Source organism: Mus caroli, chromosome X (assembly GCF_900094665.2).
Source record: "Mus caroli chromosome X, CAROLI_EIJ_v1.1, whole genome shotgun sequence".
Taxonomy (NCBI): Eukaryota; Metazoa; Chordata; class Mammalia; order Rodentia; family Muridae; genus Mus; species Mus caroli.
In genome coordinates this window covers 118,882,069-118,900,963 of record NC_034589.1, presented here as the reverse complement: position 1 = coordinate 118,900,963, position 18,895 = coordinate 118,882,069, and the positions used below count along the sequence as shown (strand labels likewise).

The 18,895-nt window shown below is 32.3% G+C and overlaps 1 protein-coding gene across 4 annotated transcripts in view; it reads right to left on the bottom strand.

The window, feature by feature from the left end:
• Positions 1–18,895, bottom strand: part of Diaph2 (diaphanous related formin 2) — a 678,308-nt gene that overhangs the window by 491,922 nt on the left and 167,491 nt on the right. For all 4 annotated transcript variants that reach the window (XM_021152792.2, XM_021152793.2, XM_029473659.1 and 1 more), the window contains 5 exons: positions 15,402–15,476; positions 15,249–15,318; positions 11,687–11,823; positions 10,789–10,897; positions 2,484–2,594 (listed from right to left, as the gene is read on the bottom strand). In XM_021152792.2, coding sequence (XP_021008451.1) covers positions 2,484–2,594; positions 10,789–10,897; positions 11,687–11,823; positions 15,249–15,318; positions 15,402–15,476 — 502 coding nt within the window. The remainder of the gene's footprint in view (positions 1–2,483; positions 2,595–10,788; positions 10,898–11,686; positions 11,824–15,248; positions 15,319–15,401; positions 15,477–18,895) is intronic.

The window sequence follows — 18,895 nt, the reverse complement described above, 5'->3', positions numbered from 1 at the left end:
AAGAAAGGAAGGAAGGAAGGAAGGAAGGAAGGAAGGAAGGAAGGAAGGAAGGAAGGAAGGAAGGAAGAGGAAGGTGACAGACAGGAAGAAAGACAGGAAGAAAAAAGTTAAAAGAGAAAGAAATGTAGCTAAGGTATTTTTATTTTAAGATAAAAGAACATCATACCATTCTTTCGGTTTTCTTCCCATGCCAGTGTCTTGACTATTCACACTAAAGTATTAACAATCTCTTCTATAATAACACTAATTGCTAATAACCCAAATTCAATGCTGTCACTTTTACTAAACATACTCAACAGAGATCACAAAGGAAATCATGCAGTTAGAACTTTCCCATGTGCCTCTGGCACCAAGAAAATAAAGCAAATATAGATCAACTGTGTTAATGAAGAACAAATGCAAGGATATATTCAAGCACAACAGTCCCAAGTATGGCCTGAAAATTGTATCAACAAATTTATTATGAATGATATTTTGTGATTTTACAGTTAAAGGGTATTTTAAAAAAAAATTTTAAATCAAGGTATAGCTAGACACCATGCCTTTTTTTTTTTTTTTTTTCCATTTCCCATAGCCTGATCACAAAATACCATCTTGGGCATCAAAGATTTTTTTTGTAATACATCATAAGCACATGCATTACAAACCTCTGATAACTTCCCCAAAAATAATATAAGTAAAGTTTGGAAGCATGCCACACTAGAGATTGTTGGGCTTAATATATATCACCTGGAATATCTCTTAATATTTGTCCATTAAGTTGCAGCTTTGATAACTCAAACCGATAATCACATGTATGGATGCACAAGGGTGATACCCAAACTGGGTTTATGATGTTCAGAGCTGAGCTTGAGTTCTAAAAAGAAATGCAGGTAAAGTGTACTTCAAATTATATAAACAAAGAAAATGGGATATAAATCTTCTATTTTTGTGTCTACTTTTATTCAAGAAGAGCAAAATGAAAAGGCATGTAGTTGAAACATTTTTTATGTTCTTTCTTTGAATCTCCACACTAAAAATTACTAAATGTTTTCCTGCAACACATGTAAAATTAATTTTAAATATTTCTAAACAATTTCATATAAATCATGTAAAAAATAAAATTATTTCCACTTTACTTTTTCTAAATTAAGAACTTGTTTTGGATTGAACTATCTATTTCTATGAGGAAAAGACATACAAGGAACATCTAGTACAAACTGAATTATGACCACTCTATCCTTTGTAAATCCTAATAACTAAGTGACAACAATTACGAAAAATGAAAAAATATATGGTAGTAAAGAAATGATCCCCTTTATATTAAAGATCTATTGCTCTAGATTCTATTTTTAATCAAAAATACCAGGGAAGTTTATCTTCAAAATATACATTACTAACCCACTCTCCATATGATTTTGACAGTATTTCTTTGAAGGAGGATATATTCACTAGGCTCATATTTAAGAGCCATTTTTAGGCATATTTAAGTTGGCCTTCATTACAAAACTTCAGGACAAGAAACATAATGCTTTCCATTTTCATCAGGCAGAGAAATCAGAGATTGGAAGAACATAACAGAGATGTAATAGTTAAAGAAAAATATCTACCCCCATCCAAGAAGCTGTTCACATTTGAGAGCTGCTTGCAGATGGAAAATAAATTTTCATCAATGAAATATTGGACATATACACCACAAACCATGTTTTTGTTGGTTTTGATGTTGTTTCAAAGAGACAAAGAACATGAAGTTGCCTAGGTATGGATAGGGGTAGGGAAAGATCTTGGATGACTGGGCAAAAAGAACGAATATAAAATCTACTGTATGAAATTCTCAAATCATAAGTAATAACATTATTTTTAAGAAGTCAATTTCAAAAAATATCTATAATAATCCAATTATAAAGTAAATACTGTGTACTAGAATTTACAGAGTGAGGGAACTCATTTATCACAGACTACAAAATTATACTAAATATAGTTTATCATAACCATAATTAGAACAAACATTCACATTCAATTTAAGAGATGAAACTTTCTCTTTGAAAAAAATTCTAAAGCAACCTAATAAGAATATTATATTTAAGCAAAGTATCCTGAATATCATAAACAAATCTATTTACATATTTATATTGACTATAAATGAAATCAATATAAAATATAAAAAAGGTAGGCATTAAATATTTAAATGAAAAGTGTATTTTCAAACTAAATGAATAAAAAAACTTGGCTTTCACATTCTAGAGTCTCAAAATTAAGAGAAAATAATCCCCTTTGGAATAGATCAAAAGGTATACTTGAGTCACATCATTAATTGAATTAAGAATCAGTGGTTATATAGTGAGAGTACTACTACCATAATATAAAAAAGAAAGCTTACAATATATCTAATGTTTTATTTGAGGCAAAAGCAAAAGACAAACTTGTTCTCTGCTTCAAAATGTACTTGAAGAGTAAAAAAATTAAAAGTTCAACAGCATAGTAAATAGATACATTCAACTTACAGGGAGCATTGCTTTTAATCCACAACGAAGGAATTCATTCCTCAAATGAATTCGAAAATCCAGATCATATGGAGAAGTGACAAGTGCATTTATGAACTGCATGCAGGCCACCTACACAGAGAAAGTACATTTCACTTGTATAGTTAGGTTCAATAAAGATATTTTTAGCTAATACATGAAGATAACACATTCACCACAGGCAATTTTATATGATAAAATAAAAAATGCAACTATTTCTGTATATATTATGATGATTATGACTTTGTACTATAAACAATATCATCAATCAAGATTATGTTGTTTAGCATAATTTAACAATGGTATTACAGTTAAGTGTATTTTCTTTGGTAAAAGATATGAAAGGATATTTAAATTACCTTAAAATACCCCAAACTCCCAAAGAATAAACACTCAGTCCTCTGAAATGGTTATAAAATGTATCCTTCAGATCTAGTTTTCCTCAGATAGTAAGATAACTAAATTCTACATACATATTAAAACACTCCAATCTAAATCAAATAAATCCTTTAAAGTATATTACATAATGTTGTGATAACACTCTGTTAACTTACATCCTTTCCTTGACTTTTATCAAGATACATTTACACAAAATATATGAAACTGAAATAAAAATTTTAAAAAGTTAACTAAAAATGTGAAAATTTATTTAGATGAATTAATATTAATTAGAAAGCTCTTATGATACACTGGCTAATATATAGTATAAAAATGAATATATTAATTATCATTTGGAAATAGGCCTTCCAGACATCAATTTCTTAGGAATTCAAAGCTTAAATTATCAAACTATCTTAAATTCAATAAATATTTATTTCAAGAGGCATAATATATTACTAGCAAATACCCACTTTTGTGGATCAAATATACGATATCCAAAAAGGTAAATGAAAAAAACTAAACTCTTATCACCTGTACTATTTAATTTTATTAACTACGTTACAATGTATTAGAGATGCTTTACATAATATACCCTAGAAAATAATTCTAATAGAAAACATGAGAAGGATGTTACTATTATCTTTCTTACTCACATGGAGGATTTGAGGCTTTCAGACAATAAATAACTTATATAAAGTGAAAATGAAAACAATATTTCTAAGTGGTTATATTTTAACACAAATAGAAAACAATTCAAGAACATTCCAGATATCGTTAAAACTCCACACATAGATTTATACAATCAAAGCTTCTAAGGCTGTTTAAGATGATGAAATTTATCTGTTGCATCATAGTTGATAAAGTAAGAAAATCTACCATTATAGCTACACATTAAGTATAAAAGCCTAGAAATAAATTAACAATATGTTGTTCTATAATAAGTAAGAGTTATCAAAATGTATAATGAAATAAAAATAAATATAACAAAATGAGAAAATGATGCTTGGTTTGGAGTACATTCTATCCCATATACACCCATGAACTAACCATGAACTAATATAGAGTGCATCTCATCATCCAAATTAATAATTTTTCTTTCCTCTTTTCTGTCTACCAAGGTGCTTCATATTCAATGTGAATGTACATTCAAACACATGCAAGTGAATCTGCACAAGTTCACATATATTATCAATAGAGAACTCTACCATTAAATACAGGATCTTTTAATCACTGATTAACTTTGATCAAAACTAAATTAAGAACTTGGATTCACTAGCTATAGTACAATGGCTCAAAACAAACAAACAAATGTAATTTATAGCTACCACCTTGGGCAGAATGGATAAAGAATAACACAGGAGCTTTGACTGAATAGCATTGCATAGGAGACATTAATGAAGATAAGTTTATGACAGGATTTTCCCTGTCTAATCACACTAAAATATTAGGGCAGCACAAGGCCTGTGATTGGACAGGGGAAAAGGGAGAGAGAGCTAAGAGTTACAGAGACAGAAAGCATCTTGGGGGAGAAGGAGGAAGGCCAAGATGGAGGCAGATGTGTGAACCAGCATGGCTTTAACCAGCCACAGGTAGTTATATCACAAAGGTCAGAAAATTGGAATAATTCATCTTAACTAGGTGGGTAGCTTGGACGATTATTAATTGCCTTGAAATTATTGTGTGGGCATCTTGTGAGTAGAGAATTTATTGATATATAAATATGACTGGTAAACTATGAGCTTTCAGAGTTTTGATTTTACCGGGCTAATGGGTATTGTGATATCTAATCGAGAGGTTGGCAGTTCTATTTGGTTAATGGGATGTGGTACCGCTGACTACAGGGGTTTATGGCTGAGAAAGAAGTAGTGGCTCCAGGGACAAAACAGAGCTGGGAAAACAAAGATCAGGCACTGTGGGAGCAAGCTAGAGAGAGCAGCCTGGTTGAGCCAGCATTGGGACAGAGGTGGCTAGCCAGTGCTGGGCTTAGTGCAGGAATAAGCCAGCCGGTTGTTTTTAATATTTCCCGCTACAACGGTTACAGCATCCTCTAAAATAAGGTATGAATAATTACAAACCTCATTCCCAAATAATGAAAATTTCAAAACTTTGATACTGACATTCCAAGGATATAAAACTTTTAAAATATAACTAAATTCTATTGTCCTCTTTAGAGCAAAAATCAATCTGCTTTCAAAATAATCAATCTCGATAGATAAGAAGTAAACAACCTAAAATACTTTAGTCCAACGGATTCATACATGGATAAATTAAAAAAAAAACTATAAAAATGAGGCAATCTCTCTAAGGTCACATGGCTAATAAGCCAAAAACAGGGGAATAGAAACTGTTATTGTACTACTGGAGTGTTTATACACACTACAATGTGCTAATGCATCATGGTAAATAAAATTTACCATCACTTCATACCAGAAAGAATGGAGATGTATTTGACTTTCACAAATTCAAATATGCAGATTCTGTTTTTAAGAATTGCATTTTAAAATGGCTTTAACTATTAAATGGGTCTCCCATGTTTGTTTCCGTTTTGTAATAAAAAAATCAATGAGAAACAAATATTTAATAAAAAACACAGGAAGTCAGTAAATTTTTCCATTAAATACAAATGTGCATGAATAGGACCATAATTCATATTTTAAACCAGTAAAAATAAGCAGTGTCTGTTTGTATTAACTTGTTTTTGACCCAGAAAATTTTTATATTACCTACATTTTATTCATATGCATTTAACAAATATCATAAACTATATGTTTATAACTGAGTGGATGCATATAAAATAAATTAATAAAAATGGAATTCTATGAGTATCTTCGCAAAAGAGCTAGAAAATAAAAGAAGTTTTTATTTGACGAACAGGCTTCAAAACCTGCAAACATTTGTCTGCCTGTTTGATCACAAGTCATAGAGTTATAAAGTACAGTAATTGCCAACTCTAGGGCATTCTCAGACAGATTATCCATATCGCTATTAGATGTGATAAATTGTGCTTTTAAAATTTTATTGACACTGTCACACATTTGACCTTATTAACTACTCTGTTGACATTAACAAGGTCTTTCTTTATCCTAGCCACAGCTGGAGTTAGGGGAAAAGATGGTTTACATGAAAATAAGTACCTACCAAGAACTATAAAAAATGTACAGTGCAAGTTAATTAACAAAAGAAATGGAGAAGAATTTCCAGGCAACAGAATGTATTTATGTACAAAGGTATGGAGGAAAAGGAGGAAATTGTCTAACATGTTCATAAAGCACAGCATAGTATGACTACATCAGAAAGTATATTCAGATGAATAGTGAACTCTGCACTTAGAGAAAAAGCAGTAGGCAAATGATGATTTATTTATTCATTTGTGAAGAAAGGACACAAGGACTAGGTTTTAATCCTGGGTCATAACAATTCTGGGAAGGATTTTAAGCAGTGATGTAACAACCCTCTATGTCAGCACAATTACTTTGTGGAAGAGGACTGAAAGGGTTAGAATGAAGGTTAAACATTCTTTGTAAAAAATCAGAACAAAGGCTAAAATAAAGAGGAGAATGAAAGCCCTGAAAGTAATAAAAACAAAACAGAAAACAAAAAAAAGCAAAGCAAAACAAAACAAAACAATTGGCAGCAGAATAATGACAGAGAGCTAGTATGCCTAGAAATAAGTACAAAAATAGCTAAGTAGCATCTACCATGATCTGACATAAGGATTGTAGAATGTATATAGTTAAAGTGAATTTAAAGCCAACTATTACATTTCTGGTGTTTGTTAATTGTGACATAATGATCAGGAATACAAGCAAATATTAGGTCATGGGGAAAATAGAATTAGATTAGGGAAGCAAAGAAACTAGAACAGGATGAGACATAGAGTTAAAGGCAATGCAGAACTTAAACATACTGTGCTTGAAAGGATTAGCAAGGCAAAGAGCTGAACTCATAAGGAAGGAAAAGTCAGTGGTCACATAATCAAAAGGAGAAAAATAAAGAGCTAAAGGTCCTAAGCAAAAATTTTCTCTCATAAACCTTGGATTTTCATTTGCATAGATGTACATGGGAACATGGATCCTAAAATCAGAAATATGCTGCATGAGAGATACTGGAGGAGGACAAAGGAGATCACCATAGGATACAAGCACGAGGGAAGGGGAGAGAACAGAGATGGAGGATGGGCAAAAATAAAATTTGTATGGAAATTCTATAGTGAACCAAATTAATAATATTTATCATTATTTTTAATTAATTAATTATATTTTTCTCTCTCAAGGTTTTATATCCTGCTTGTATACCCTCCGACTGTTCCACATCCCACACTTCCTCCCTAGCCCCTGTCTCCATGAGAATGTTGCCACCCACTCTAATCTCCCTGGTGTCTCCAGTCTCTTGAGAGTTAGGTGCATCTTCTCTGACTGAGCCCAGACCCAGCAGTCCTCAGCTGTATATGTGTTGGGAGCCTCATATCAGTGGGTGTATGCTGGCTGTTTGCTGGTCCAGTGTTTGAGAGATTTTGGGGCTCCAGGTTAATTGAGACTGCTGGTCCTCCTACAGGGTTGCCATTCTCCTCAGATTTATCATTATTTTTAAAAGCTAATTTGTAAAATAAAATAAACTCTTGGTATCAGAAAAATAAAGAACAAAGGAGATAAAACAGAACAAAAAGAAGAGGAGCATAGTATTATGTAAGAAAAGAAGAGGCATTTAGAAAGGTTTGATCACTAATGCCAAAGCTGCTGCTTTTTATACAATGGGAGTCACTAGTACATACCATTGCAAAAATAAATACAGTTACTCAACTTTGAAACGGACTGAAAAATTAAGGTATACTTCAATTCAGAATTTATCTTGTTACAATGAAAAGACAACTCTTTTGTGCAAATTTTTGAATATATGTATATGTGTGTACACACATCCACACAAATGGATGTCTGTATTGTCTTCTATCTTCTCTTGCAAAATCAGTGAGAGACTATGGATAGAGCCTCTATTTTCACCTATTACACGTTTTGCTTCCCTCCCAGAATCTTTGGATATTATTTCTCTGTTAGAAAACACAGTATCAGTGACATTCTTCTCCCTCAAGGCCAACTTCAAATAGCGCTTAATTAGGTACTACTTCTATACTTCTCAGATTTGCTGAGAATTTAAATGAGCTAACATATGTAAATTGCTTGGAATATTATGTGGTATATCATTTACAAAGGATATTTTAAATTTGTAACTTGTAGGGGTCCACATCAAAGACATGAATTTGAGTAGGGAGAGAAGTGTGCCCTTCACATTTATCAGGTGATTTGCAGGAAATCAGTTAATTATTAAGCTACAGAAGCAAGTGAAAATATGCATGGAGAAGATAAACCTGTATATTTGTGAGCACAGAAATGCTAATGCATATAAATATATCAATGTATAAGTAGATGGATGTAAAATGATAATTGGTGAAGATGAATGATAGAAAATAGGCAAAATGTCCCTGGAAAGCCAGAATCAAAAAAAAAAAAATGCACTAAATACAGAATAAGCTGGGGTATTCAGAGGCCAAGCAAAAAGAATGGTGCCCAGAGAAGCAAAGAAAACAAAATTTTCAAGGAGGACATGCTGATCAATGATGACAAGTAGCCATGACTTAGGAAATCATTGGATTTTGAAATTAGACCATCATTAAAGTTTTGGAGTTTGGTGTTTTAATAATGGAACTGTGAGAAAACTCAGTTGTGAGAGGAAGTTAGAAAACAGAGAAAATAAATATAGATTATTCTTCTAGAGATGAGTCCTATGAAATGAAAAGGAAGATGAGAGGCCAGCAACTGTAAATAAGTTGAAGTGAAGGAAATAAAAAGTGTGGGAGCCTGAACGGTGCAAATAAGCAGAAGGAAAGGCAATGAAGAGAGCACACGTGTGGATGTGATTTATCCTCGACCTGTTTCTTCAACCACTGAAAATCATGAAAATCCTATCATAGCTGAGCTAGAAAACATCTGTAAGAAGTTGTTAGTTTAAAATATAATTAGTTCAGTATTTTAACAGAATTACTTCATGACATTCTAATAAGAAGTCTCAGGATACTACCAAAATAGAAAAGTAATTCTGTTAAAATACAACACGAATTACATTTTAAACAACAGATTTTAACTTTTGTTTTTAATTTCACTATTCTGAACATATTTTATAACTTTTAGAAGATATTTCCTCATTCACATTAAATATGCCTAATAAACCTACTTCACAATTCTTAGGAGAGTACTAGGCTCTGTATATAATAAATTACTAAATTTTGTAGCTCATTAAAATAGGAAATTTCAAATTGTGGTTTGCATATGTTTGCATCTGTAATCAGTATTCAACAATTTCTTGAATATTTAGCAAGATGTCGATAATTTCTCCATATGGTACTTGTTAAACACTTGCTACTTAATCATTCTATTCTGTGCAGCACCATGAAGGCCAGAGAATGTCAGCAGTGTTTCATTGTCTGGGGTAAACTATTCTACAATGACAATGGCACGTTAATATGGATGTGCTACTATAATGAACATACAATATATTTTAAGATGCTTATATCCCAAAGCCATAAGTTCAAGCCATCATTCTAAATCATAAGGGATGTGTGGTTCTAAGAGGATTGATTACTTGGCCTGCTTGCAATTCGGTTCCCTTGTTAGTAAACTGAAGAGAATTCAGAATTCTGGCTGAAATTTCATTTCAAGATTTTTTGAACAATGTAAATGTACTTGTCCGTATATGGGAAACTATTCCAAATGTAATGAAAACTTGTAAATAAATTGTGTGACTCTTCCTAATTTTTGGAAGCAAAGTTCAAGATTATTATATTCATGTCTGGCAGTTAAAAAAAAATCTAGTTAGGTAAGCACAGCCAACACAGCAACATGGACAAAACATTAGAGAAGACATCTAAAAGAGCTTTCCTTAGAAAGTATGAAATTCCATTGAGACAAAACATAATAACATGAATAACTCAGTCATAGATTAGGAAACACTACAGGGAAATCTCAATTTTAAAAACACAATGCATAAGAAGCATACTATAAAAAGTTTATCGACATGCTCATCATAGAAGTAAATACTTTTAAAATATCCAAAGAAACATTATCATAATCCTACAGGCTCTGTGTGTCTCTGTCTCTCTGTGTGTCTCTGTCTCTCTCTCTCTGTCTGTCTCTCTCTCTGTCTCTCTTTCTCTCTGCCAAAGTTTCTAACTGTGAAAAAAATGATGCCAATACATTTTTTTTTTTGATTTTTCGAGACAGGGTTACTCTGTATAGGTCAGGCTATCCTGGAACTCACTTTGTAGACCAGGCTGGCCTCGAACTCAGTAATCTGCCTACCTCTGCCTCCCGAGTGCTGGGATTAAAAACGTGCGACACCACACCCACACCCGGCTCAATGCCAATATTTTATAACACAATAAAAAAAAATCAATGGTGTTTGTTTCACATCAAGCAGAAAATTTTTACATGTACTTATTATAAAATGGCGTGAAAAATTAAATACAAAGAAAATCTCTTTAAGTGATGATCTTCATGGAGCATCAAGTGGTAGATACACTATCTAACAGAAAAAGCACTTTGATATCAAATTTTGACCCATACAACTGAATGCTTAAAGAGTACCATGTTTTGCTGCCATACCTGATTGAGGTATTAGCGCTTTAGTCCACATTACTGCTAAGGCTTTGATTTCCCAATAAATATGAAATTATGGTATCAGGGATAATAATGCATAATAAAGGTGACTTAAAATGAAAAAAAAAAAACCTTGGATTGACACGAGAAATTGTGCTTTATAGTCTGTTTTATAAATGTCAGCTAAAAGGTGGTGTCATAACAGGTAGTCCAAAAAGTTGAACAACTCTTCAACTGATTCATAACAAAATAAAACCCACCTGGAGATGCAAGGCTTCATTATTTTCTAAGCCTTCCACAATTGGTGAAAATCGTTCTCTATTATTTAGTTCAGCTGCAGCAGTGATGCCCCCTAAAAGTTTGTCTAGACTGTAAACCAAAACAAGAGAAAATATAAATGAGAAATACTTCTTATATACAGGTAATCATAGTTCATTCTGTATTTTAATATTAGTGTTTGATATTTTATAGGGCATTGCAATTTTCACATATTTTTATAAAGACAAATCTTTCAAATACTCGTAATAAGACAGACAATGCTTTGAATGATCCCTCTTACAGAGTAACTATGAGCTATGTAACATATGAATTACTTAACATGCTATTTTTTACACATGCCATTTATCTACAAACTTATACTGTGCTTTCTTTTTCATATGGAACTTTATTTCATATTAACATACAAGATAAAGTAAAATATAATAGTACAAAATAAAAGCATGTAGCTGATTCAATTAAAGAAGTCAAATTGGGATCTGGAGAGATAGCTTAAAACTTAATAGCATTGACTGTAATTTACAACACCCAGTGAGTTGACTGTGTTCATGTACTTGTGCATGTTGTGTATGTGTGTCCTGTGTGTCTACCCTGTGTTTCCCAAAATAACTTTTTGAATTTTTAACACATTTCCAATTGACTAATGATGGCTTTAGTGGGACAAAATTTCATGTGTTCACTTTAAATCTTTAACAAGTTTGGACTATACAATATCCAAAGAGTGAAATGTAAAATAAAATAAATATAAATATAAAATAAGTATGTCAACCAAAAATATTCTAAGATCTACTATTTTTTTTCAAATTACCAAAAAGAAATACAAATACTAATTTTGCAGGTGTCATTTTTTCAACACAAAAAATAGAACATATCAATACTTACATGTTTTCTTCCCCAACAATGCAAATAGCAGAAAGGATTTTTACTATTTCAGTCATCATATTCTGTTGTTTTGGGTCAATTGCTCTTGCCAACAGTAAAAGGCTTCTCTCATCTCCTAGAATCCTTTGTAGTCCAAACTAAAGAAAACAAACAAAAGAAGTCTCATTTAAACATCTATGGAATATAGTTTTCATTTAAAATAAACCCAAAATGAAAGAAAATTCAAAAAGCAATATCTTTAGGGTAATGTTATATTTAATTATGTAAATTCCCTCAAATGCAGTTATACTTTCTACCTTATTCGAAATGAGTACATCTTAGAATTTTTGTGGCTTCAAGAAAAATGATTTCTTTTATTCCTCAGGAAAGTTTTTTTTTTAATATTCAGAAAATATGGGAACAATACTTGTTTAACAAACAAGAATATATAGAACACATATTGACTATACTTTCTAAAGACATTTTTATGTCATAACATATCCACAGCAAAGTGTGGGATTTGGGGTTAACTTTTCCAATATATTTGCATTGAAAATTAAGGTACATAGAGGAGCCAAAATGCTAAAAAGCTTTCATGTATACTATATGTTAGTTAAAGTAATATAAATACAGTGTGGAGCTTCCCTTATTTACTTGACCATATACCTCACCTCTTAGGCAGTAACAAGTATCAGGGACTCATGGACATAGCACTTGGGATTCCTTACATATCACAATAAGGTGGGCAGAGAAGTATCAGTTTCAGTTATTTTATAGGAATGACCCCAAATGTGTACACATGCACTCACAACTGCCTATTAGTAGACTTTCAAGACAAAAGTTAATATTAAGTTATAGTAAGTTAATTTAATGTATTTTACCTTTGTCTCACAAAGTATATTTCTGATATCTCATTAAAAGTTTGCTTAATTTTACAGCTCCATGGCAACATCGCATTTCATTGCAAACTATTGCAAGATAACATATGAACAGCATGATGCTTCTTAATTTAACTTCTATGAGAAAAGTTGGCCTGGCTAAACTTTTTAATAAGACTGTAACTGTGGGTCTAAATAAATAAGGGAACATTCAGACTGTAAAATGGTTTCTGATGTAAGTAACGTCAACTTCAAAGACCAAAAAATAACATTTAAGTCATTTCACATGAAATTTAATTTCCTCGATTTGGAAAATGTATTCCAACTTAAAATGAATATATCACTATGTGTTTTCTATTCAGAAGGTCTATTGTATGGATTGTTTCCCATGCTTGTAATTTAAAGGACTCATTTATTCATGTGGCAAAGATATATATTCAAATCATAAACACAGAGTAACAAAAATTTCTGTTTAGAATAATTTAAATTAAATCATCATGTTCTTCAAAACTGCCAAACAGATAAGAAAAAAAAAAAAAAGTGAGTCTTAGCATATCTGAGTACCACCTGTGGGAATAGGGCTCTATAGAAAATCCTACTGTTATAACTTTCTTTAGTCACTATTCTAATTATAATGAGTTGTTATCTTATAAAACTATGATAGTTGACAACATGAATCAATAAGAATACAGAACAAAAGCTCCCATAGCTCAATTTACAGAGGAAAAGACTGATTAGCCAGAGGCTAAGTTATTTTTCAAAGGCTGTGTCTACTGAGGAATGGCAAAATATGAACTGCATCTCTGATTTCGGGTGCTGTGTTCTCTTTCTATAAAGTTACTACTTTTGTTAGGTTCAGAAAGAGAGTCTTCTTGAGCTTTGGAGAAACAATGTTCAGTTAAGTTCATTGCTGTTAGGAATTAGATGCCATGGCATGTGTGATCTAAATTACAAAAGTACAGACGTACAGAAATTCTGTACTAGAACTGATGGAAGTCACTATTAGAAATTTCCAGATGGGTCAGTGAGATGGCTCAGGAGATGAAGGCACTCAATAAAATGCCTGACAACTGACGCTTGTTCCCTGGGACCCACATGGTGCAAAAAGTGAAGTGACTCCCTCAAGTTATACTTTGACCTTCACACACATGTATCTGTGCATCATACCTATACATAATTCAATGTAAAAAATAATATCAGTACAAGTGAGGTGATGAAGGATTTCATTAACAATCACATTCCATACTGCATGTACCAATAATATTATTTGCTGGTTAATATAGGCATGTGATACAGAGAGTAATATATAATCACACATGACAAAGAAAGAGTGTTTTTATATATTGCTTAAATATACAATATTATTGCATTGATTTTTAATAGTTATACTTTAAATTTAGTAAGTTTCTGGTCATTGTTATAATTAGTGTTTCATTAAGTACTTTGAGATTATTAAAATATCATCTAAAGGACATTATGTAATTAAGCAAACTAGTCAGTTATTTTATCTGTATATTTCCACAATATTGTATAATACAAAAAATATTATACATACATAAAAATTCATTCTATCCTCCATAGATTTCCTTTATACATAATAAACAACTGAAAGTGATTCAACACCAAAATATATCTCAGTCTTATAACACTCTCAGAAAAGTAGACAAAACTTATCCCTACCCTTGAAATTTCCATATGTATATAATAAAATGTTGTTATCTATATGGAAATTATGACATTTAAATTTTCATAGTACTTGGGATTAAGAGATGCTACAGCAGTTAAGAGGACACATTGCTCTTATAAAGAACACAGGTTCAATTCCTAGTACCCGCTTTAAGCAGCTCAAGCCTTTAGCTTGAGTTCTAGGGAATCTGATTTTTTACAACCTCAATGGGCATCTGCAACCACATGCTGTACATAAATTTATCTAGTAACACATACACATAAATAAATTTTTTTTTTTTAGTTTATTCACCATGGCATTTTTATTTAAGTTTCAAAGCCATCCTTATGTGATAGAAAGAGAAGTGAGTAACTGTAGACTATAATAAGCAAACCAAATAAAAATAACATGTAATGAAAACAAAGGGATTGTTCCAGCCTGCAACTTCTCCCTGAGAGTAACAAACTTTGGCATGTTTATTCACATATGACTGTGTTAGAAATATGAGATATCCCATAATGGTAATATAAACATGATACTGGAAAACACTTTATAACTTTGTTGCTTTTGAACTCTGTTAACTAAATATCTTTATTGTAGTTTATCTGCTTTAGGCATTTGTATGAAAATGAGTTATACTATTTACCCTTCCAAGGGAGATACCACAACCCAACCTAGAGACCTTCTCTTTGCCTTAATTTCTGTCAGTCTATGGATTATGGCTCAGCTGTTAAAGGCTAGGATCAAACCAAAACTAAATCTTTTAAAATAAATAAAATTTCATAATCATGAAAGGAAAAATATATCATCTAATATGAGAGCTAACCTAATACTGTTGATATAATTGAAAAATACACCTTAAATTTTATGTGAAGTAAAATACACCTTTAAAGCCCATTAAAGAAAATCTAGGGTAATCTGCATTATAAACATATTACTGAAACTAGAATAAGTATCCACTATTTTCTTTGTTGCTTACTTACATAGAGTCAAGCAAGATCCCCCTTTTGTAGCAGAGGGAGAAGTAAATGGCATTTACCTTATTATTCATAAATGCTTTCAGGCACTGAATGACTTTGTACTGATTCTTCTTGTCGATATTTTCTTGCCTAAATAAGTAATAAGAAATAAGTCATAATAGGTTGCATTTCATTTTCTCCGTATATGAAAGGTTTTAAATGTTTATTCTTACTGTTTTTTGTCCAGGAGCTTCTCCAGCACATCCAGTAAGACTCCAAGTCCTTCATGGCCAAAGTTGTTGACCCAGCTAAGAATTAAAAAGAATATATAAGTAACTTCCATGCTTAGCATATTAGATATTAAAAAATAAAATTTTGGTTTTCAAATATGATATCCTGCCTTCTTGCTCTTATCTTTTTCCTCTGTGATAAAAGGCTAGACTCTGCACATGACCCTGACATCCTCATCTAAATCCCAAACCTCTCTTTATGGTTTCCTCGTGCCTATACTGCACAGCATAAGATATTGCACCAGCTTCACATACTTAAGTCAGAATTTATGAGCTAAATTTATCTCGCACTATTTCTGTTTTCACAAATCAACTCCTCCTCCACTCTTCAATATTCTCTTAATAACACCATTACCCTTTGATTCCCTCAGACTTGAAATACTGGCTTAATTGTTTGACCTGCCATTCTCTTTCACCTTTTCATTTATTCTAGTCACTTCATAAACAGGTGAAGAGCATCTATGAGGTACCAAGTATGTATGCAACATAGGTATAATGGGCAACATAACTAAGTCCTTACCCTCTTGTAACCTACTACCTACAAATAGAGAGATAGATAATGAATAAATAACAATTTGTATAAACATTAGTGCACTGGAGCAATGAAGACAAACAACTTTTGTTAAACAACTGAAAGGGCAAGATGTTTTTATCTACTATGTGGCCAGGAATAGATTCTATGATAAGATGCTACCTGAAAAAAAAAAAAACACTGAAGATAGATAGAACTGTAATGAGTAATCAGAAAACTGATTGCTAAGATGTTAAACACTGTGTTTGGAATGTTCCATCAACTCTGTGGGAAGGAATGTATTAGTTAGGTTGAAAAAAACAGCATAAGATTACACATCACTTATTTTAAAACACTAAACCATTGGTTATCTAGTTATGAATGTTTCAACTTCTACCATGCTTCCTCTAAATGCTCCTCTGTCCCTTTCATGGTTTATGCTAAAACCTATTTTAACACTATATTAACTTATCTTAACATGGCTGAAAAATTCCAGGGGTGGTCTATGTAGCTATATTTTTATTTCTTTTATTAATTTTACATTTAAGATATCTGACTGAACACTTCACAATATTCTTCAGTCCAAATATCCACTGAAATTGCCTCAATGATTACTTATCCTGTCATTTTCATAGAGTCTAATCTATCTTTCCAGTCTTAGGTTTTATAGCACATTTGCAATGGAATCAGACAAATGGTCATTTCAAAACTTCTCTCAGAGCTTTCTCTGTTAATTTATTTATTCTTTCTTCTAAGAAGAAAACCACAATATCATCTCTTGAGGCCTCCAAGTATCAAATGACTATTTTTAACCATTAGTGATATCTGCATACCCTGGAAATCTTCAACCAAATTTGGGTAATTCTTTAAGAAATCTCTCTATAATCTTTTGCTTTTGCTTTTGCTTTTTACTTATTTATTAATTTACACTCCATATTTCATTCCCCCGCCAGTCCACCCTCAAACTGTTCCACATCCCATTCCTCCTACCCAACGCCCTATCTCCACGAGGATGTCTCCACCCACACACCCCACTCCACATGACCTCTAAACACCCTGGGGCCTACAGTCTCTTGAGGGTTAGGTGGGTCATCCCTGATTGAGCTGAGACCGAGCAGTCCTCTGCTCTTTATGTGTTGGGGGCCTCATATCAGCTGGTGTATGCTGCCCGGTTGGTGGTCCAATGTTTGAGAGATCTTGGGGGCCCAGAATACCCAAGGTACAGTTCTCTCTATAATCTTAATACTTAATGTCTGCCATGGCTTTTATTATATGCCTTGTCATTTCATTTGTATTATAAATCCCCTAAATACACTATATTTTCTTAGATATTTCTTTATCATCCATTGTCCCTATAAGAGTAGCTTACATATAATATATGACATATTTGTAAACAATAAATATTTACTAATTGAAATTTAGAACCAATTTGGATTAAAAGAATAGACAATCATGTTTCACAAAGTTAAATAAGCACACAGAAGGTTGTAAAATAGTCATTAGAATTTATACTACCTACATACATATACAAATGTTGCAACAATAAGCAGAGAATACGAACCCTCATAGAAATCATGCAAGCACTATACCACTGAGGTCATGTATCCCACAGATACTCCATATATTAAAACCATGTGTTTATGTATTCCGTAATACTGAAACTTCCTCTGGTGGTGAATAAGCCTGGCTTCCAGAGGCTCATATATTTGAATAATTTGGTCCTTCATTAATAGAACCATTTAGGAAGGATGAGGTGATGTGGCTTGCTGGATTAGGACTGTCACAGTGGGGCAGGCTTTGGGATTTCAAATGCTCACAAAATTCCCAATTAGCTATCTGTTCTTCAGGATCTGAATCAGGATGTAACCTCCCAGCTACTGCTCCAGCACCATGGTTGCTAGCCTCCCACAGTGATGAATTATATCCCTCTGAAACAGTAGGACCCCAATAAATCTTTTTTTCCTATCTTTAGCCTTCATCATGGTATCATAGCAAAGAAATACAAAATTAATGGAAAATATGTCCACTTCATATCAACATAGCAAAAAATATATATTTTTAATCAGATTATCAGTGAGAGTCATCAGATTATTGAAGAAGGAATACTTAAAAAAAGCTGATAATTAGAACCAGTCACATCCTCAATTGTATGGAAAGTCATTTTAAATGAATATAGCTTTTATTTCCATAATGAAAGAAGAATTCAATATGGTACTGTCATTATAACTGGAAGTGAGCTACTATTCGTTTTCGGCATGTAGTCATCCAAGGCAATGAGCTATTTTCACAATGACTCTTAATAATCAGTGACTTAGTGGTACAAAGATAAAGGGACATCAGTTCTAAATATAATGTGCAGTATTGAATCCATCCGAGAGAGAAATCTATAAATATTATCATAGAACAATAGAATGGATCAACCTTCATATCATAGGAGTCTAACTGAACCTGTATTTACAGCCTTCAGTATCTGCTTTGACATTTGAGAAGAAAAAAAAAATCGAGTTCTTTAAATTTAACGCTTAGAAATTATATTTGATTATAAATATTACTCATGTTTCCTTAATACCCAGCACTATTAAATTATCAGGATTATTTCTTCATCTGGGAAAGTATATGACAAAAGAGAATGATATATATTTATTCATTTGAAATCAGTCACCCACAAAAGACAGACTACCTAAAAACGGATGGTTAAGAGCATTTTGGATTCATTCAGTGAAAATTATTGTTATTTTAAAAGATTATTGTTATTTTTTTATTACATATTTTCCTCAATTACATTTCCAATGCTATCCCAAAAGTCCCCCATACCGCCCCCCACTTCCCTACCCTCCCATTCCCATTCTTTTGGCCCTGGCATTCCCCTATATTGGGGCATATAAAGTTTGCAAGTCCAATGGGCCTCTCTTTCCAGTGATGGTCG